Source organism: Lupinus angustifolius, unplaced genomic scaffold (genome assembly GCF_001865875.1).
Source record: "Lupinus angustifolius cultivar Tanjil unplaced genomic scaffold, LupAngTanjil_v1.0 Scaffold_6_45, whole genome shotgun sequence".
NCBI lineage: Eukaryota > Viridiplantae > Streptophyta > Magnoliopsida > Fabales > Fabaceae > Lupinus > Lupinus angustifolius.
The window spans coordinates 43,752-66,145 of record NW_017717481.1 but is presented as its reverse complement, the minus strand read 5'-3'; the positions used below and the strand labels follow the sequence as shown (position 1 = coordinate 66,145).

At 34.7% G+C, this 22,394-nt stretch overlaps 1 protein-coding gene across 1 annotated transcript; it reads left to right on the top strand.

Moving 5' to 3' along the window:
• The first annotated feature begins 16,825 nt into the window (after window positions 1-16,825).
• LOC109337425 (protein GLUTAMINE DUMPER 1-like) lies at window positions 16,826-17,619 on the top strand. The gene has a single exon (XM_019574405.1). The coding sequence runs from the start codon at window positions 16,923-16,925 to the stop codon at window positions 17,334-17,336; it is 414 nt and encodes a 137-aa protein (XP_019429950.1). The 5' UTR covers window positions 16,826-16,922; the 3' UTR covers window positions 17,337-17,619.
• Window positions 17,620-22,394: the final 4,775 nt, after the last annotated feature.

The following is a 22,394-nucleotide window of genomic DNA, read 5'->3' as shown; positions in this document are numbered from 1 at the left end:
CATCGTGCTCATGGTCATTTCAACACCTTCTTTACAAGTGTTGATCTCACGTTCAACAAAATATTTTAAATCAAGATATCCTTGATTTCATAATCATCCATTTTTCATTAAAATCACAAAATGCATATTTTTAAACACTAAAACAGCCCCACGAACAACACGATTTCATGGTTTCAAAACAACAATTTTCTAAGTTCAAGAAAACCCGTTTTTCGAGTTCTTGAGTATAACATGAGTTAGGAAGAATATTAGAAAATTTCAAAGGTTGAAAGTGTCCATAACATGCATATAAATATCATACTAAAATCTCGTAAACACCTAACGGTTAGATCCTAAGAGATGAAGAACTAAAAAGTGAAGAGTTACGTTGGAGTTTCTTAGAGAGTCAAAATGAAAAAGAAATAAAATGCCAAGGGTTTTCTCTAGTTAGAAGGGGCTCTTTTTAAAGAAAATGAACCTGATTTGGGGAGGGGAAAACCAAAGGTTTTTCAAAGGGTCAAAGGTTTTCAAAGGGTAAATGGTGTAATGGGTAGATGAGGGGTTTAAGGGATTTTGTGTACCATATGAGAATTTTTGCTTGTTTGACAAGCAAGTTTCACTCGTTAAGGTGATGTGACCTCTTCGGCTAATACTTGGCTAGATATTAAAAATCTTTTGATTTCTGTTTGTGATTTGAACATCGAACACAGAATTCGAAGTGAAAAATATTTACAAATGCGTTCTGGACAAACTTGATGTCTATCTTGACTTGAAATGATATTTCGAAGCCAATGGTACACTCGGAATATGATTTCGAGCTATAAAATACAAAAAAACACATTATTGGGCCGAATTCGAGCGAAATTGGGCCATACAGCAGCTCAAAAACTTTCCATCACAGAAAATTGCAAATATTTATCACAAAATAGGAATTCACAAAACAAGACTAACACTCAACTACAATTTAGCCTAAATCATTATTGATTAATTTCTAAAATATGTTTTGCTAAAATAAATAATTGATAAAACATAAATCGAAAATTCACCGTGTTAAATTCCTCCCCCACTTATAAAATTTTTGTCCTCGAAAATTTAGAGTACCTCTTAATAAAATAGATAGGGATAGGATTCTCTTATGACCTCCTCGACCTCCCAAATCCCATTTTCTCTATTTGCTTGGCTCTAGATCACCTTAACTAAAACAATCTCCTTGCCTCGCAACACCTTCACACTTCGATCAGCAATCCTCAAGGGCATAATTTCAAAAGTGAGATTATCCTTTAACTGGATTGAATCGAGTTTGATGATATGCGAAAGGACATTATGTATTTTCTGAGTTGGGATACATGGAAGACATTATGTATGTTTGATAATAAAGGTGGCAAGACAATTTGGTAAGGTACTGGTCCCACTTTTCTAAGGATTTGGTATGGTCCTATGAATTTAGGGTTAAGCTTACGGGCTTTAAGCACTCTGCCAATGCCAATTGTCGGAACCACCCTCATGAAGACAAGATCTCCTTCCTCAAAACTGAGAGGGTTCCTCTTTTTGTCATAATAGCTCTTCTACCTACTTTGAGCTTCCTTCATGTTCTCACATATCATTCTTATCTTTTTGTTCATCAATTGAACCACATCGGGTCCTAGTATCATATTCTCCCCTGCTTCAAGCCAACATAACGGTGTTCTGCATTTCCTGCCGTAAAGAGCTTCATACTACTCCATCCCGATACTCGAATGAAAGCTGTTATTGTAGGTGAACTTTCTCAGATGCAGATAGTCTGCCCAACTTCCAAAGTGTTCCAACACACATGCTCTCAGAAAGTCTTCCAAAGATTGGATAGTCCGTTCAGATTGGCCATCCGTCTGCGGGTGGTAAGTTGAACTCATACTCAATTTGGTACCAACGCTATTTGCAAACCATTCCACAACTTCAAAATGAAACGTGGGTCTCTATCTAAGATGATATTTGTAGGAATACCATGCAATCAGACAATCTCTTTGATGTATAACTCTGCTTTCCTTTCCAAGAAGTATTTCATATTGATAGGTAGAAAGTGAGTTGTCTTTGTCAAACGATCCACTATCACCCAAACTGCATCATAACCCTTTTGTGTCCGAGGAAATCCACTCACAAAATCCATTGCAATGTTATCCCGTTTCCAATCTGGGATATCTAAAGGTTGGAGTTCTCCTCCGAGTCACATGTGCTCGATCTTTGCCTTCTAACATGTTAAGCAACGCGAGACATACTCTGCTACTTCTCTCCTCATATCGGACCACTAGAACATATTCTTCTAGTCTTGATACATTTTGGTAGCTCAAGGATGAATAATTAGTTTTATCTTATGGGCTTCGTCCAAGATTGCCATTTTCAAATCAGGGTCTCTTGGCACATAAACTCGGTTCTTGCATCGCAACACTCCATCGGTTCCTTCTTGAAATTTCGGGGCTCTTTCTTCAGCCAACAAGGTGTTCTTATCTCGTAGTTCTGGATCGGAACTTTGCAAACCTTTCAAATGTTCCAGAAAGTCAATTGTTACTGTAAGCATACCTAACATCAAACTCTTAGGTTTTACTTGCACCATGAGGCTTAAATTCCTGAAATCCTCAATCAATTCCATCTCCCTGACCATCATGGTTGACATATGCAGAGACTTTCTACTCAAGGCATCAGCCACCACATTAGCTTTCCTAGGGTGGTATTGGAGATCAAACTCATAGTCCTTAAGGAATTCCATCCAACGTCTATGCCTCATGTTCAGCTCCTTTTGGTCGAATACATACTTCAAGCTTTTATGATCACTGAAGACTCCAAATCTTACTACATAGAAGTTATGTCTCTAGATCTTGAGAGAAAATACATTCGCATCCAACTCCAAGTTGTGCGTCGGATAATTCTACTAATGTGATTTTAATTTTCTTGAAGCATAAGCTACCACCTTTTGTTGTTGCATCAACACGCAACCTAGGCCTTGTTTAGACGTGTCATAGTACACGTTGTAGTTTCCCTTCGGGTCTGGTAGAATCAACATAGGTGTTGTGGTCAATCTTTTCTTCAATTCTTGAAAGTTTTCTTCACACTTCGCCGTCCAGAAAAAAAGCCTTGTCTCTCCTCGTTGACGTAGTCAGTGGGAACGCCAACTTCGAAAATCCTTCATTAAACTTCTGATAGTATCCCGCTAAACCGAGGAAGCTTCTAATCTTCCTTATAGATTTCAGAGAATTCCATTCCATCACCGTTCCTACTTTAGTAGGGTCTACAACAATTCCTTCGCTTGATATCACATGCCTAAGAAAATTCACCGATTCTAACCAAAATTCGCACATTGACAACTTGGCATAGAGTTGGTTGTCTTTCAAAATCTGCAACACTATGCTCAGATGCTTTGCATGTTCCTCCTGGTCTTTCGAATAAATCAGGATATCATCGGTAAATACGACCACAAATGTGTCAAGGTATGGATGAAAAATCTGATTCATTTAATCCATGAACATTGTAGGAGCGTTGGTTACACCAAGTGGTGTCACGAGATATTGGTAACGACCATATCGCGTCTGAAAAGTAGTTTTTGGAATATCCTCCGACTTATCGCGTATTTGGTGGTATCCTGACTGAAGATCGATCTTTGAAAACATGGTAGCTCCTCTTAGTTGATCCATCAAGTCGTCAATTCTTGGCAATGGGTACTTATTCTTTATGGTGACTTTGTTCGACTATCAGTAGTCAGTATACAACCACATACCACCATCATTCTTCTTCACAAATAGAACCAGAGCACCTCATCATGAAACACTAAGTCTGACAAACTGTTACTATAGCAAGTCTTCCAATTGCTTCTTCAACTCCGTTAACTCCAATGGTGCCATCCAGTAGAAAGCTATAGAGATCAGTCCAGTTCCATGAACCAGATCGATAGCAAACTCTATCTCTCGTATTGGCGACAAACCAGGAATGTCATACGGGAAAACTTCAAAGAAATCCCTAAACACAGGTAAGTATTGAATATCTCCTCCACCTTTCTTCTCCAATGATGCCAGTAGCATAAATACTTGAGCTCCATCTTTCAAGAGTTTCTTCATTTGGACGACAATTGTGCTTTTGATTTAATGAGGTTCTTAGGATCGCTAAAGATTAATGTTTTGTTAAAGAAGTTTACAAGAACATGGTTGTTAGATAGCTAGTCCATTCCTAAGTTGATATCTAATTGGGATAAGGGTAGACATATAAGGTTTACAGCAAAGGTTCGTTCATCTAAAGTTAAAGGACATTCAGAGCACATAGTTCACACTATGATGGGTTCATTAGTGGGTGTGGATACAATTAGTCATAGGGTAGGGATACTATAGGCAATGCTAATCGGTCGAAAACATCATTAGATATGAAAGAATGGATCGCACACGAATCAAACAGCAAAGATAAGGAAGTCTCATTAATACAACAAGTACCTTGTATGAGGTCCTTATTGCCCTCAATCTCAGTTCTGCTCATAGTGAACACCCTTCCTTTGGCCTTAGGTCTTGCCGCTTGAACAGTATTCACTTCTTCCCTTTTCAGTTAAGGGCACATCGGCTAGATATGTCCAGGCTGGTTGTAGTGATAGCATACGGGGCAATTGACACTGAAGTGCTTTCCCTTGCACTTCTTCCCTTTGTTGTTGTTATTGCTGTTATTGTAGTTGTTGTTATTGTTGTTCCCTTGTCGAAGGCCTCTGTTGTAAGGCTTGAAATTTCTCTAAAGATTCCGTGATGACAAAGCATATGATTTCTGGTCACGGTTGAAGGGATTTGCCCTTCCATGTGCTTGCCCGAAATTCCTATGGGGACCATAGGAATTCCCGGGTGGTACAACACTTTTCAGTGCTGCATTCCTTGCCTTCACACTTTCCTCATACAGCCAACACCGGTTAACTAGAGTTGCAAAATTCGATATCTGTTGATGTACAAACATCACCTTCAAGTCTTGTCTGAGTTCGTCCTCAAACTTAGCACATTTGGACCTTTCATTCCCCACCTGATTGTAGTGTGAGCCATACTTCACCAACTCTCACGCTTCCCCGCTGCAGACGCAGGAACTCCATCTCTTTCTTGGCCCTCATATCTGTAGGAAAGTACTTCTGCAAATATCTATCCTTGAAGGTTGTCTAGTTGACAATTAGTTGTTCATGCTCCATCTGACATCTAGCAAATTCCCACTAGTTCTCAGCTTCCTTAGTCAGCATATAGGTCGCATAGGTGACCTTCTGCTCCCCAGTGCATATAACTGCCCGAAAGATCCTTTCCAACTACTGGATCCAGTCATTTGTAGTATATGGTGCAAAACCTCCTTCAAACTTTGGGGGTTGACGACGATAGAATTCGTCCAAGCCCTTATACTGAGTCGATCCTTGGTTGGGTTAGGGATGTTGTTGACTCAGCTGAAGCAAATTTATGTTCACATTCTGAATCGCTTTAGTCATTGCAGTCATGAAGTCCAGGTTAGCAGTTCCACGTCCACCCATCTTAAATCTTGAACATTAGACGTGTATGAGATACTTCTCCTACTGAAATTATCTATGGGTCGTATTCTCAACCGAATAATTCAAGCAAACGATTAAGCATACCAAATCACACAAGAAAGCATGTGAGGCCATGCCCAAGGCCGAATAGAAAAGAACCGCTATGATACCATATTATAACGCCCCCAAAATTTCTCAAACAACTTTGCCCAAAAATGGGCAAAAATTGTTTTTTTTTTTGAATCATAACATAAATTTATTTTCCTTATATTCGATTTCTTTTTGGGATATCACGTTAAGTAACCTCACCTCAATAGTGACTAGCTCTAGTGCTCGTGGGTGCGCTAAGGCACTCGCTAGGGTCCTCCTCCGTCTCAAAATCAGAGGAGAGGTCTACCACCTCAATAGAGTTCTCTATACAAACTAGCACCACATAGTCCTCCTCTTCAGCCTCCAACTCCTCTGCCGGGTCATTGGACGAATCCTACAACCTACTTCTCACTCCCGCATTTGCCTGAAGATCAGACATCGTCTGTCCAGCAGCTCTCCTCCAAGGTGAGGAATTGAGCACGTCGCCCCAACTCCGTCTCCTAGTAGATGGCCCTATAATAGTGGGTTCATGAATGGATAGTGCAGCAGATGCTAGTCTCCGAGCAGGTAAAGTGAAAGAAGCCTCCAAGTCTGCATGATGTGAGAGGAAGGGCATCGTAGAGCCATCATAAACCATCTCCACCTCTAAGGCACGAGAGTTTGTGTAGGTATATCGGTGTTCTTCACTGCTCCATGTCCCCTCCTGGGACATCGAGAATCGATAGCTCTGAATCCTCGCGGTATGGTCCATCTGAACAAGAAAGCGAACCGAAGACAAGCAGAAAGAAAAGAGAGTAAGACATTTAATGAATATAATACATTGACGGCGTGGAATTATACAGAATATCACATCCAGATAGATACATATAATATACACAATATATTCTGCATACAAAAATTAAAATGATGAATGATATTATATCTCAAACTATAAGAATCAATATCCATGTACTCAATGTATGAATGCTATGTTTATTTCATCCATCATTACACCAATATCCTCCCAATAACCTATTGGGAAATAACCGAGAGTACAGGTCCCATAACAAGCCGATTTGAAAGCAACAAAAATATTCCTCGCAAGGATATATGATCGATTTGTTCTGAAGAACTATCCATTTCAGTATGATGTCATATGAAACACTTTCTGGGCATCCCTCTCCTCGATCCTGATTGGAAAGAGAGGTTGTCAGAGATCGTCTAGTTTGTGATGTGAGAGTTGTCCAATCAAACAAAATACCTCATCCAGGAATACTAGGGACTCGTCTCACCTAGACTCGCCCTCAAGACTTTGTTGACGAATCACCGCCATCGTCGTCCTTCTCAACATCATAGGGCTCGTTCGTCTCACGTAAGTTTCCTCTCCACTACTTCGTTATTCATAATGAGTATGCAACTAACCAAGGTTAGCTGATTAAATCTTTTAATCATTCTTTTATATCAATCGGCCCATCCTAAGACATCTCCCAAAGAAATGCTTCTTGTGGGACCCAATCTTATGTTATCACGTAATATAGGAAGAACATCCCTACCACTACGAACCATCGCTGAATTATCCTGGATGGCCACATGGTTAAGCCTCTTACGATCAGTCGACCTTGTTGTGTGGCATCATGTAATCACTTTTAGGCCACCAGATCGAAAATCTCTACTGTTTATGATCCCTACATGTTTTAGTTTCTCGAGTGGTGTTCCTTCATGGATAACTACCACAATACTAAATATTTTAATCTATCCCAGGGCATACAGCTTAAGAAATCATCCATACTTAATCCAGGAACGCAATCATTTGGTTAAGTACGGGTTTCTGAAAAAACAACTATAACTCCCAACTTTTGAGGTAGTTGGGAGATCCGGGTGTCATTTTCGGACACCACTATGTCACGAAGTATTCTCTCTCACCTTGATTTGTAGAGCGATTGATCTCCTTTAAGTGTATGGGTAGGTTGTCCGATTTCAAACGCCTTGAAACTAAACACAGCAAAATCAATCAGTGATTTGTGAGTTAAATCTTTTATCTACTAACTCTAAGGCAAAGACATCATTTTAATTTATTTTAAGAATATCCAACACTTTCATCTATCCGGTCCAAGATTCAGATTCTTGAACCATCCTCTATGCTCGAAAATCTCGTTCACAATTTCCATCGTTTCATGGTCATTTCAACACCTTCTTTACAAGTGTTGATCTCATGTTCAAAATAATATTTCATAATCATCCCCTTTTCATTAAAATCTCAAAATGTATATTTTTAAACACTAAAACAACCCCATAAACAACAAGATTTCACGGTTTCAAAACAACAATTTTCTAAATTCACGAAAACCCGTTTTTCGAGTTCTTGTATATAACAAGAGTTAGGAAGATTATTAGAGAATTTCAATGGTTGAAAGTGTTCATAACATGCATATAAACATCATACTAAAATCTCATAAACACCTAACGGTTAGATCCTAAGAGATGAAGAACTAAAAAGTGAAGACTTACCTTCGAGTTTCTTAGAGAATCAAAATGAATAAGAAAGAAAATGCAAGGGTTTTCTCTAGTTAGAGGGGGCTCTTTTTAAAGAAAATAAATCTGATTTGGGAAGGGGAAAACCAAAGGTTTTTCAAAGAGTAAAAGGTGTAATGGGTAGATGAGGGGTTTAAGGGGTTTGTGTAAGAGATGAGTATTTTTGCTTGCTTGATAAGCAAGTTTCACTCGTGAAAGTGATGTGATCTATTCGGTGAAACATTCACGATTGAACCATGCCCGAGAATTACCAGCTAATACTTGGCTGGATATTAAAAATCTTCTAATTTCGGTTTACGGTTAGAACTTCGAACACAGAATTCGGAGTGAAAAATATTTAGAAATGCGTCATGGACAAACTTGATGTCTATCTTGACTGTAGCTCAAAAACTTTTCATCATAGAAAATTACGAACATTTACCAAAAAATGGGAATTCACAAAACAAGACTAACACTCAACTACGATTTAGCCTAAATCATCACCGATAATTTCTAAAATTACTTTTTGTTAAAATAAATAATTAATAAAACATATATCGAAAATTCACGGTGTTACATTTGGGACATGGAACACTTGTTGGTTCTGCAACATTTGACATTTTCACCATCCATACTATTTGTATTTCCTCACAGTCATCAACCTTACACCATATAATTAATGTGTTAATTCCAATTTTATTGTTTCTAATTTAAATTTATATATATATAGCCAAATTTCACCAATAGTTAATGTTTAAGGAGTAATTAGAAAGAAAAAATAGTTTATGGTGTCTACTTGCAAAACACAAAGTTTAAGGGGGTTTTTCCAACTTTTCCCAATAATTAATATAGACTGATGCATTTATCTTTTTGCTAAATTTTAGTGGATCCCTTTTCGGCAAGCCAAATCTATATGTATTTGGATTTTCGAATCAATAAACAAGTTTGATTGTTATGAAATATATTGTCTTTAGTTGAATGTATCTCCTAAGCAATCCTTGGTCGAGCCAAGACTTGAACTTATCAAGAACTCTTTGTTCATGTAACGTTCTTAGACTCATCACCATCCTTGGTGTGGCGTCTACCCTAGTTCTTATCAAGGATCATTCCTTGTGTTGAACCTCCTAGGCTTATCAAGCACTTGTGCTTGTGGAGCCTCAACAACCTTCATATTTTAACCACTTCCCTTAACACACGCAGACTATGCCCACCTATAAGCCAAACCCTAAAACCGTGAGCCCCTTTACCTTAGCCATACACTTGAACGAACACTTTCCCAAACATACAATCAACCACCCGAGTCCAAGCCAAACTGTGACCCTATCCAACCTACTCACCCAAACCGTGACCAACTTACACTCATACCCTTAACCATACACTTACCCGTACAATTAGCCATTCCATAACCCAAACCCAATACACAAATCATGACCTAGCCATACACTTAACCCATACACCAACCATACATAATTCAAATTGAGTCTTATATTTAAAACCAAGCCATATCCATATAATCTGACATATAAATCATAATTTGTGAGCCAAATCAGGTTCAAGCAAGAACGGTCGCTTAGGAAAAGCACCCAACCCCTGGAAGTTTCGCATCACAAGGATTCGCGAGTAGCAGACCCAATGAATAACCACACAGGTCTAGGATGAGTCTAGGTATAAAAATTAAGCAATAGGGAAGATCTGAGTATTATACTATCAAGAGTTATCCAGACCCATTGGCATCCCTAATTTAAAACATGTCAAGTTCAAAGTTGGATTTTGGCTAACTTAAAAATTATGGGTACTTATGTTCGGTATCAGTGGAAAGAATACACATAGAAGGGGGAGGTTGAATAGGTGTCGCAGTTACCACTTACCACTTTTTGCATCGAAGCCCTATTTTGGAAAAAGCCCTAGTTAATCGATTAACACTCTGTCTTAATCGATTAACTTACAAATAATCAGATACAGATAAAATAAAGATACTTGAACATAATTAAACTCAATATATCAAAGTTATAGTATCCAAATTATCAGCAAAAATTAGGCAATATTACAACTTGAAAAGTAAAGAGATTAAGGATAGAAAAAGCCTGCAACAAGGAATTGTATCCTGGTTCATTTGTGGGTCCACTTGCAAACTACATTCAGGCCTCCTCTTCTGATCTCGGGAGATTTTCTTCACTAATATTAAAAGAATGTATTATTACATGTACACTTCCAATACACAAACTTAGATGCTCCCTTCTTGAATCCAAGAACCCACTTTCTTGGTTTGACTCACCTAATCGCCTAAGAAAACCTTTCTTACGATCTAGCCCCAGCCAAGAAAACGTTCTAAACTCAAGACCTCTAAGTCTTGGTGAAGACTCACTGAGTCTCTTTGGTGGTACGACACCAAGAGACGACTTCCCTTATTACAACACAAAAACGATACACAAAACAAAGTATTATCAAGCACAATGTAGCTCAAAATGTCACAATTAAAACTTAGCTAAAAACCCTATACAAGATTCACAAGCAAACATGAATATGTGTGAGTTAATTGATGTGCGAAAACAGAGAATTTATATCCAAGAATTCTTCTACATAAATGCACAAATCATACAAGAAAAGATAGCAAAGGTTAACACATTAATCTCATGCAATTAGATCACAATTAAACCCTAAACATGATATTATCTCTCACTATTTCACAATGCATTTCTCTCTGCCTAAATGACACAAATGGGCACGAAAAATATGCAACTAGCAATTCTAAAAATGAATAAAATGATGTATGATGCATAACCTAAAAACACATTTTATATAGAAAACCTTTCTAAGACCCAGTTAATCGATTAAGTGCCCTTTTAATCATCAAATAAAATATCCATACTCAACTCAAAAAAACTTTCCAGAAACCATAGACCAATACTTGCCATCCTTGTATCTAAAGTTGGCATAAAATTATGTAGCCAAAGCAGGGTAAATATTTCCCTTTAATTCCAAAAAGGTGACAGCTCCTTGAGCTTGCATACCTTGCAGAAATTCAAAATTTTGTTCCACCTTCCAGGTTAGATCGGCATACCTGATGTAGGTTGGTTTCCTACCCTGAAACTTTAACAACCGAGTCTCCTGCAGTAAAAGAGAGTAGTAGGGGTCTCCATGGTCCTGCCTCACATTTGGATTTGATGGTGTAGGAATGGGAGTCCTTCGTGAGCGTTGAGCAGTTGCCTTAATCCTTTTTTATTGTCCTCTTTCCATTTGATTGCAAAAACCGAGTTGAAGAATGATTTTTGGGGGGAACCTAACCTTAGGGTTTGAAATTTGGAAAGTGAGGTTTCCTTGACCAATTTGAGAAGGAATGAGATGAAATGAAGTACAATATGGATAGAGGGTGAGGTTTATTCTTCTTTTTGGCTAAGAATTCAGATTATGTTGTTGCCTCTGAGATTTTGAGAGAAAAGATGATAGAGAGGTTTTGAAAAAAATGGCAAAAACGCTTCTGGTTTTAATTTATCTGTTGTCATTAATCGATAAAAAGTAGTGCTTCATTGATTAATCATAGTTAAAATTCCATATTTCCAGAAAAATGAGCCCATGTAATCGATTAAGATGGGACATTAATCGATTAAATTTCGTGAAAAATAAAGTGTTGGCTACTGGAACTCATTTTAATCGATTGAGACTCATGGTTAATCGAGTAACAGTCATCATATTTGTAGAATCAAGAAGGTTTTTGAGTTTTAGAAGCATGCAAAGGTTTCTAACATATATCAAGCAATTTTAAGCAGCCACATATACATATAGAGCATATTATACTAGATCATGAATCATATTAGGAATGGAATGCATTCAACAAGTATTCATTTTGAAGCATATTAGACATTTAGCATGTGAAGCACATAATAAAGAGTTAGACGATTTTAATCAAGATATTTTTCATCAAGGATTCTAGTTTCTCTTCGAAGAACGTAGAAGGTATCTCATGAGAGGGGCTTGGTGAAGATATCAGCTAATTGCTTAGTAGTTTCAACAAATTCAAGCACTCAATCGCCTTTTTGAACATGATCACGCAAAAAGTGATGTCTAATTTCTATATGCTTGGTTCTCGAATGCAAAACAGGATTCTTGGATAGGTTTATGGCATTTGTTTTATCACATTTAATGAGGATATTTTCTATTTTAAGACCAAAGTCCTTAAGTTGCTGCTTCATCCATAGGATTTGAGCACAACACACACTCACGACAATTTATTCCGCTTCGGCAGTGGACAAAGCAACACAGGCTTACTTTTCACTGTGCTATGAAACTAAGGAACTGCCTAATAAGTGACAAGTCCCACTAGTGCTCTTCCGATCCAGCTTACATCCAGCAAAGTCGGAATCGGAATACTCTACCAAGGATAATGAGGCATCCCTAGGATACCATAATCCCATATTTATTTTTCCTTTTAAATATCTCATGATACGTTTAACAGCACTATAATATGAATCTTTAGGTAATGCCTGAAATCTAGCATACATGCAAATACTAAACATAATATCGATGCGGCTCGCGGTCAAATATAATAAAGAGCCGATTATCCTTTGATACTTGGTTACCTCAACAGATTTTCCCTTTTCGTCTTTGTCTAGATAGCAAGCGGACGCCATAGGTGTAAAGGTTTCTTTTCATTTTTCCATGTCGAACTTTTTGAGTAACTCCTTGAAATACTTTTATTGATGAATGAAGATGTCCCTTTCCATTTGTTTAATTTGTAGCCCAATGAAGAAAGTCAGCTCATTCATCATCGACATCTCAAATTCTCCCTACATCATCTCAGAAAATTCTTTAAAATGTCATTAGTAGATCCGAAAATTATATCATCAACATATATTAGAACTCATAATGCATGATCATCTAATCTACGGATAAAGAGGATAGTATCAACCATATCCCTCATGAACCCTTTTTCCAAAAGGAAAGAGCTCAATCTGTCATACCAAGCTCTGGGAGCCTGTTTCAGGCCATAGAGAGCCTTTTGGAGCATATATAGATGGTTCGGATATTTAAAATTTTCAAAGCCGGGAGGTTGATCAACATACACCTCCTCTTGAATGTAGCCGTTCAGAAAGACGCTCTTAGCATCCATTTGAAAGAGCTTAAAGTTCATTACCAATGCAAAGGATAAAAGCATCCTAATGGCATCTAATCTGGCTACAGGAGTGTAGGTCTCATCATAATCAATGCCTTACTCCTGCTTGTAGCCTTTGGCCACTAAACGTGCCTTATTTATAATGATCAAGCCAGATTCATCTAGTTTATTTCGGAAGACTCATCTAGTACCAATCACTGGATGTTCTTTTGTCTTAGGGACCAAGTCCCATACATTATTGCGCTCGAACTAGTTTGGCTCTTCTTGCATAGCTATACCCTAGTGCACATCCTCAATGGCCTCATTGATGATCTTTGGCTCAATTTGAGATACGAAAACAACAAAGTTACAAAAATTACGTAAAGAACTATGAGTTACCACCCCGTAGAGATATCACCTATAACTTTGTCAAGTGGATGATCTTTTTTAGTCTTCCACACGATTGGCATGTCCTGATGCTCATCTTGGACAATATACTCTGCTTGTTCTTCTTTGTCCTGGTCCATGTCCTTAGTGTATGATTCTTCTAAAGCACCTTTATTGTAGAGTTGGCTGATACTCAATAGGTTGTGCTCTAGGCCTTCAACATATAGTACATTCTTCTTATTCTTCCTTTGATTCTCTAGTTCTTAGAAGCTCAAAGGAAATGGGTTACCATGTTTTCACACATCTAAATGCATTATAGAAAGTTCTAATTTCATGGCATGATTTAACTTATGTGTAAATAATTTTAGGAACTATTCCCTTAGTTTATCTCCTAAATCTCAGCCTACTCAATTGTATTCTATTTGTATATTACACGGCACTATGTGGGGCAGCACTGTGTGGGTTGCGGTGATATCCGGGAAAACCATCATGAAGGAAACTATCACTGTGTGGGCACTGCACAGCTTGGGCAACACTGTGTGGAGGCGCTACGGTCTTATTCGACGACACTGCGTGGATGTGTGAAGGAAACCGAGAAGAAGGAAATTTTATTTACTAAAATAACTTTAGCAAAAAAACTTAAGTTGAATGAATCAATTAATAAACTTTTTGGGTATAATTAACATGTTCCTTTGTAAGATGGAGTAACTCATGATATCTTAAATAAATATGTTGGATGGAGTAACTCATGATATCTTAAATAAATATGTTGGATGGAGTGTAAATTTAAAGTTTGGAACAATTTATTTTGGATAAATTTGGAGGAATTATATTAATTTACTCCTATTATTAAATTCTAAAAAGATTAGCTTTAATATGCTAGAAAAATAAATAAATAGTTAAATAAGTAAAATGTCTTGCAGGCCGCCTATCAGGGGCCTATTACCTGGCCTATAACAGGTTAGGTCAAATCAGATTTTTTTCATTAACAGACCAGGCTCAGGCTTTTTAAAAAGCCTACTTAGCTTAACAGGCCAGGTTTTAGGCCACCTAAAAGGCATATTAAGCCTAACAGGCCGGCCTATTTAGTTATATTATATATGAATGTTGAATTTATACTATTTTAATATAAATAATAATATTATATATGTAATATTAATATAAAAATGTATACAAAAATATAATTTAATTATTAGAATTAGATGGGTCTAACTAAAAGTAGGCCTATAAGCCCATTTAAATGTTGACATAGTAGCCTATTTCATGACCATATAGTAAAATAGGCATTTAAACAGGCTAACAGGCCAGGCTTTTAAACAGGTCAGGCTCAGGCTTTGAATTTTTTTTTAAACAGGCTAACAGGCCAGGCCCAGGCTCCTATATGCTATATAGGTTTGGCATGTTTAAGTCAAAGTCTGGCCTGGCCTGGCCTAACCTGTTTCCGCCCTTACTTGCAACAAATAGAGAGAATGACTTTAATAAAAAATTGAAACTATCCCTCCTAATTATTATCAAGATAGATGAGTATCTAGATTGGTAACTACCCTTCTAACAATTACTACTAGAATAAAATTTTAAGATTTGACTTGATAATACTAGATATTTTACCTTATCATTTTCAAAGGGAATGTTATATCTTTTTTCTTCTACTAACAACTTGTAATCCAAGAAGACAATCACATTGAAGATAGAGAGTAATACTGCCATATTAGGAAATAGAATCCGTGTACTATTTATATATTATTAGTGTAAAGATTTATACATATTTATTATATCATTTATATTTATTTGAATTATTTTTTTAAATAATCAATAATTATTAGATATTAATGATTAATGATACAATAATAATATATAAGACTCATACACTATTACGACATACCTCCTAAAAAAACAATAAACTACTGCAATAAAGCGTTCTAAAGTCAATAAATAAATGAATATGTTGGTTTGCCACTACAACTCCACCCAGGGATACCTTGATCCTGTTAAAACTGAAAGCAAAAGTGACACTCGCATAAAAGTGAAGTGAGTCCATTAATGTGGGACCCATTATTGAGGAGGTGTCAAAATCATTCAACAATGTTTTTCTTGTTTGTTGAGGATAAAAATGTCATTATATTATATCTAAATAATAAAAATATCATTATATTATATTTAAAGAGTAAAAGTGTTATATTTACTATATATCAGTATTATTTTTTAGAATTATCAATAAGTATATATTTTGTTTTCTTTATTTACCTTTTTTTTTTCATGTACTCCCCATAGTATCTTACCTTCTCAACAAAATTATCAACGCAAAAGTACTTTTTTTTCAAACAATTGAAGAAAAAGAAACATTTTTTATTCATTATTTTCCTTATTCTTATCAGAATCAATCAATACTCGACCATTCATGTAATATGATATTATTATCATTTCCCTTTCGTTATCCTTATCCTCACATGACCAACACGGCACTAGCCATTCACATGTAAATGGGATCCAATTATTATCTAAACAAAATTAATAAGCGCACAACACAAGTACCCCACTCACAAAAAATATCTACTCCAAAATTATAATCTTCCTTCTTAATAAGTCGATGAATACCTCACCACTTCATCAATAATCAAACACAAACACATTCATATTTTCAAACATGTTTTTAATACTTGCTATTATGAAATAGTACTCATTGTGCATGTTGTCGGTGCGCAGGTTCCATTTCAACCAAGATTTGATATAGAGATCATGATTCATATATTTTCACTATTAATGAATATATTATTCAAATATCTTAATTATATATTGTTCACATATTAATTAAATTTTATTAATATATATTTTGATTGAGAATTTTTAGTATGTTAGTATTTTTGTTATACATCAGACTCGAATATTCAGCCTCCTACATTCACAGTTTTCATTCTGAACATCAAACCACCTTATAACTTCATTCTTTTATTATGGGTGATACTCGAATTCACAACCTCTTATACTCTTTTTCTCAAGCTCTTCATCCTCACCTTCACATCACTTTGTTACTTCCAAAATTTTATTAATATTATGAAAAAAAAAAATTTATGACTGATAGTGTAAGAGTTTTTACACTACCAACGTATCATTCATTATTCATTTTCAACATTGCTGACAAAAAATAATACAAATAAATGATAAATGATGTTTTGACTGTATATAAATCTTTACATTATAATATGATTGTTTTTGGTTTATTAAAATTCGGGTAGAACAGTATATAGAGATAACATATTTCCCATTATTCCATTTCAAAAAAGTTTACTGAATAAATATCCCTTCACATTTTGCCCTCACCATTCATTTTTTTCCTCTTCCCTTTCTTTCAATTCTCACACTCTTCTTTAAAAAAAAAATAAAAAACCTAAAATGGCAGCACACATAGACCCCATGATGATTATGAGAACAAAATCCAAAGTATTTGCAGAAGAACCACACTCACCAAAGCTTCCACTAGTTACATACTGGTACACTGGGTTAATCACCATATTGGGTTTCATTGCTATTGCTATGTTCATTCGTATTGCATATTCTTTTTGGAAGCTTTCTTCAGGTAATAACCTACAACAAGAAAAACAAGATCTTGAGGCACAGAAATCAGAAACTCAAGTTCATGAAGAGAAGATGTTTGTGGTAATGGCTGGAGAAGAAAGACCAACATTCTTAGCCACACCCATGTGGTCAAATAGGTCTTCTTCATTCAAGGACAACATTAGTAATGGTGTTTGTACTTCCAACAAGGTTGAAATGGATCAAGCATTGGGAGTTAAGAATTGTTTATAGCTCTTGTGAAAAATTGTAGCAAAATGAAAAATAGTTTCAGATTTTAGATGGAAATATTTATTGTCAGAAGTATTTCAAAGTAATCAATGTTTTTGTTCTGAAGCCTAAACAAAGGAGATGATGTATATTCTTCTTTCTAGTAATTTAAGTTAAATAGAAGAATTTCATATGTACTCTAGACTCATCGGTCTATTAATCACGTGTATAAGTTTTTTTTACATGTATGTATATGTTGTTGTGGATATGTGAAGAAAATCAATGAATTATTTAGCTATGTGTTATTCAGTTGAATAAAGTTTGGTTGCTTTTATTCATTTTTACTTTTTTACATCAAAATAAAAATATCCACTTTGTTGTAATTATAGTAGAAAATATACTAAGAAGAAGTTGGCCTGTATTGAGTAAAGCTTGACTTCAAAAATACACTGAGCATAAAAATAAGTATTGAGATAAATTGTTACAATACTTCAAAAATGATTAGTTTATTCCCGGAAATGAAATATCTCATAATAGGTCATTTATATACTGTCAACGTTGAGAAATTAATTTTGGTATAAATATTTTTTTCTCAATTATGGTCAACTAATTAAAAATAAGGTTTTTAGAATTTAAATCATCCATTGATTGCCTACTATTTTAATAAAAAATATTTGTCTAATAATTATCTGCTATTAGTTTTGTACTGCATTTATTATCTCACCGTCTTTTCAAGATTTTTAATTAAGCACTTGTCTAGAGCACTGCTTAACCTATCTTTATGGTATCTAATTAGAACTAGAATGCATGATTAAAGAATGATAATCTCCACCCAAATAACAAATTTCTTAAGCTACTAATAGTAATCATGTAGATTAATTGGGGAGATAATCTATTTAAAGAAATATGGTAGGAAACCTGAATGGGTTAAGTTGAAGACTGTGGTCAACTTTATGTCATTGTTGTGTTTACTTCGTGATGGATTTCCTATTTTAAAGGCTGTTGCTTCATTCAAAGACGTTTTGTTTTCCAATTGGCTTTCAGAGGGGGTCACATATTCCTCAAAATTTGTATCAATTTATGAATTGTTGATTTTTATTAATTAGAAAAGTAAAATATAAATTTAATATATATTAATTATATATTTTTTTGACTAATTAGAATGAAAAGGTACATGAAATGATATAGATCTTGTGATAAAAAATGTACTCCCTTTTAGAGTTGTGTGAAAAAAGGTTGAAATTTAGAAGTGAATGCGTAACTAAACAATTTCTAAATAACATTAATATATTTTCATATTCAATTCTCCTATACTACAAGAAAGTAATATTATTTAAATTAAAAGATCGAATTTAAAGAAAATATTTTTATTTAATAAAACTAAACAATTAATATAAAATGCTGAATAATATTAACTCAATGTTGAGAACAGAGAAGTTTGAATGATAATTGGACATAAACGGTAAATGATGTATTTAGAGTATATATGTATATAATCCTTTTCTCTTAATTTAAATATAAAGAATGTAAATTTGATATTTATTAGGTTGGCAGTGGACAAGGCAAACGTATCTATAGAAGGTAGGAAAGATCATTATAACTTTGGATTAAATTATTGATCTTTCGGATTTTGGTAGATTTTGCATTTTTTTATATCTTTGGATAATATATGGACATCTGTACGGGTCTTTATCGTATGAAAACCTGCTCGCATATTATTGGCTAGGTGCAATCCATATAGCAGAAGATATACTCCGTCGACTTCACAAAGAAATAAGAAGAAAAGAAAAATGATTTAATGAATAGAAGATCATTATTATTATCAACGTAATATTTATGTATTATCAGTATAAAGATTTATATGTATTTACTATTTATTTGAATTACATTTTTTAAAGAGTCAATAATAGCTAAAAATGAATAATAAATAATATACTGATAATGTTTAAATATGCATCAGTGCATACTTATTTTCTCTATCATCATTAGTAGTGGTGAACATAGGATGTGTTTAGTCATGTGAGACTTATTCTTTACTTGATCAAAATATTTTTTAAAGTTAAATTAGAATTTAAATTATAAGCTTAATTTGATCCTAAATATCAATTAGGTTAATTTTTAAACTTCACCTTATTAGTAAGTCTGATTAAATATAATATATTTCATTTTTTAATAAAAAATTTCTCAATATTATTTATTATTAAGATTCTATAATTTGATATATAACATAATATATATAAATATTTGCTAATCATTTACATATATCTATATATGATAAAAATATTAGAAAAAAATTGTATGGAATGATATATACATTGTAGCAATAAAGTACTTGTACAAGAGTATCATAAATAACTAGTAAAAACAATTAAAAATTACGATTAAAAATATGAAATTATATGAATAAATAGGTTGTTGCAAGTTGCAACAAAACACACTATCTACAGAAATATACTTTGTACACAATTGAATAGACATAGATAACAAGAGTCATGGGTGACCATTATACTAGTCGGGTTGGATAACGTTTATTCCATATCTCGTCCTAAATATTGTTTGAGTCTAATTTTTGAACCTCAACCCAGCTTTAAATTTTATGAAACTCAACCATATTTAAGTCCAATTATGATCGGGCAAAACCAGGTGAACAAAAAGGGTATGATCCTGCTCACCTTAATCATTATTTTTAAAATAATATTCTCTTCTAAAATCTGTTTATAAAAAATCATCTTCACATAGATGATGCTGACAAATGTAATAAGGTCATATCTCACTTGTTAATGGTCTACTTACTGGTAATCTATTTAATCTATTATAGTAAAAGTATGGATTGAAACATGATTTTTTTTAAACAAATGTCACTCCGTTCATTCCTCGCTATGTCCCTTTTTTGAGTCGACAAAACCTGAGCACTTGTTAAGAGGTGATTCACGCGGACCATAAGCTAACATGATGGTCTACGACCGAGTAATAATTTGTTTCCTTAGGTGTTTGGCCACATTCTGAAAAGTATACATAGACATTTAATTCATAAGACAGTTTAATTTTCACAATGTTTCACATTGTGTTTAGATTAGATTACTTCTAAAGAAAAAAAATCAAATTTTGAAACACGCAATATGTAAATTGGTGGCAAATGGGAGGATATAGAGAATGAGTGAGGAACACTCTAACAAGGAGGAGGATATGAACACACATACAATCACTTTCGATATTAATTATTTTTATTATTTGGTTTTCTCCGAACTTGACTTCCCTGCCATCCTTCGGCGAAACGTCTTGGAACATAAACATCTATCTTGTCATGTGATGTGAACAGCTATTGTCCAAATATCACGATTTTGTTTTCCTTCTTGATGTTGAGCACATAAGCATCAAGAATGATTTTTTGTTTGTGAACCTAGATAGACTTGGTCCTTTCACATTATCAGAACCATGGTTAACAAGATAACTTTGAAACTTATCATCTTTGTGCAATGCAATAGTAAGTTCTTTTTTTATAACCATTGTCAGATTTGTCATTTACGATTAAGAGGGGCTTAATATGGAGTTGAGATCCTCTCTATTAATAGATATGTAAGTGATTAGTTTTATACTTACACGTAGGGGGTAAAAATGTTATATCATTATATCTTAAGGATAAAAATATCAAATCACATTACATTTTTCTCTTGTTTTAGGTGTACTTGTGTCTCTAATGGAGAGGATCTCAACTCCTTAATATGAGATGTGCTTTTATGAGCCACCAACAAATTTGGACAAAGTGTTGGTTAGATAAGTTATTTCTTAAGTAAATTGTATTAAAAGCATCATAAAGGATACTACTTTAATACAAGATAACCATCAAAAGTTGATTTTTTTAGAAGATAATATAATATAAGTTTTTGAATTGTTAGTTGTTACACCAATTTGCAAACACAAGAGAAATTAGGGAACCTTTAGAGAGAAACCACGACCAAGACCTAGTTTATATTAAATAATTGATAGTCTTGTTGGAAAAGATTAATTCATTCTTCATAATCCAAATGGATCAAACCATAACGAACCATAACATCCTCCACAAACTTGCCCCTTTTACTAAGAATTCCCCAATCGAATTTCCTAAGAGCATCATGCATTACTAAGAATTCCCCAATCGAATTTCGAGGTTAAACACGGACTTGTTACCAAGAGTAAAATCCTCTCCATACAACAGAAGCAAAATCACAAGAAATAAACAAATGCTCAATGGATTCCACATAGTTCAAACAAATAACATAGTTAATTTCATCAATCCTCTAAATAATCTTCCCTTTAAATAATTCTATTTACAAGAATTCTTTTTCAGGGAACATGATTAATCCAACAATTTTTTAAAGAGTTACCTAAATAAATGAGAAGGATTTTGGCTGAGATAAGTGAATTTGATAATATATATCCTAGATGCATCCAAACTCCAGCTCCAACTATCTGCAACAACCTTATTGCAAGAGTGATTTTGAATCAAGTCATACAAGTTCATAATGGCATCCATCTCTGTATCAAGCAAGCAGATCCATATGTCAAACCACCTCCCACTTCCACACATCATCACACCAATCACCGCATTCCACTACATATGCCTCTCTGTTCAGAGCTAAAGTGAAAAGTATAGGGAATACCTCTTTCAAGCTATGATTTCCCAACCAAATATCTAACAAAAAATGAGTTTGAGACCCATCACCAATGACCCTCCAAGTGTTCTCACTTCTCACCAAACCAATCACACATAAAGTCAATGGAAGAACCAACTTCCGCCATCTAGAAGAATTGGCCGAAGATGAGAAAGACATGGTATTCCTATACTTTGAGTTAATCACCTTAACCCAAAGCGCCTCCTTATCTGAAGTCCACGTCATTTTCATTTCCTCGGCAAAGCATCATTGAAACGAGCCAAGTCTCTGACCCCCAATCCACCAAGAGATTTAGGCTTACAAACCTCCTCCCAAGAAACCTAAGCAATTCTTGTTTTAATTTTTCAACTTCACAAGCCTATTTTGGCTCTAATAATATTCTCCCAGTTAATCTAACATTATCAGCTCTTAGGATATTGTTTTCAAAATG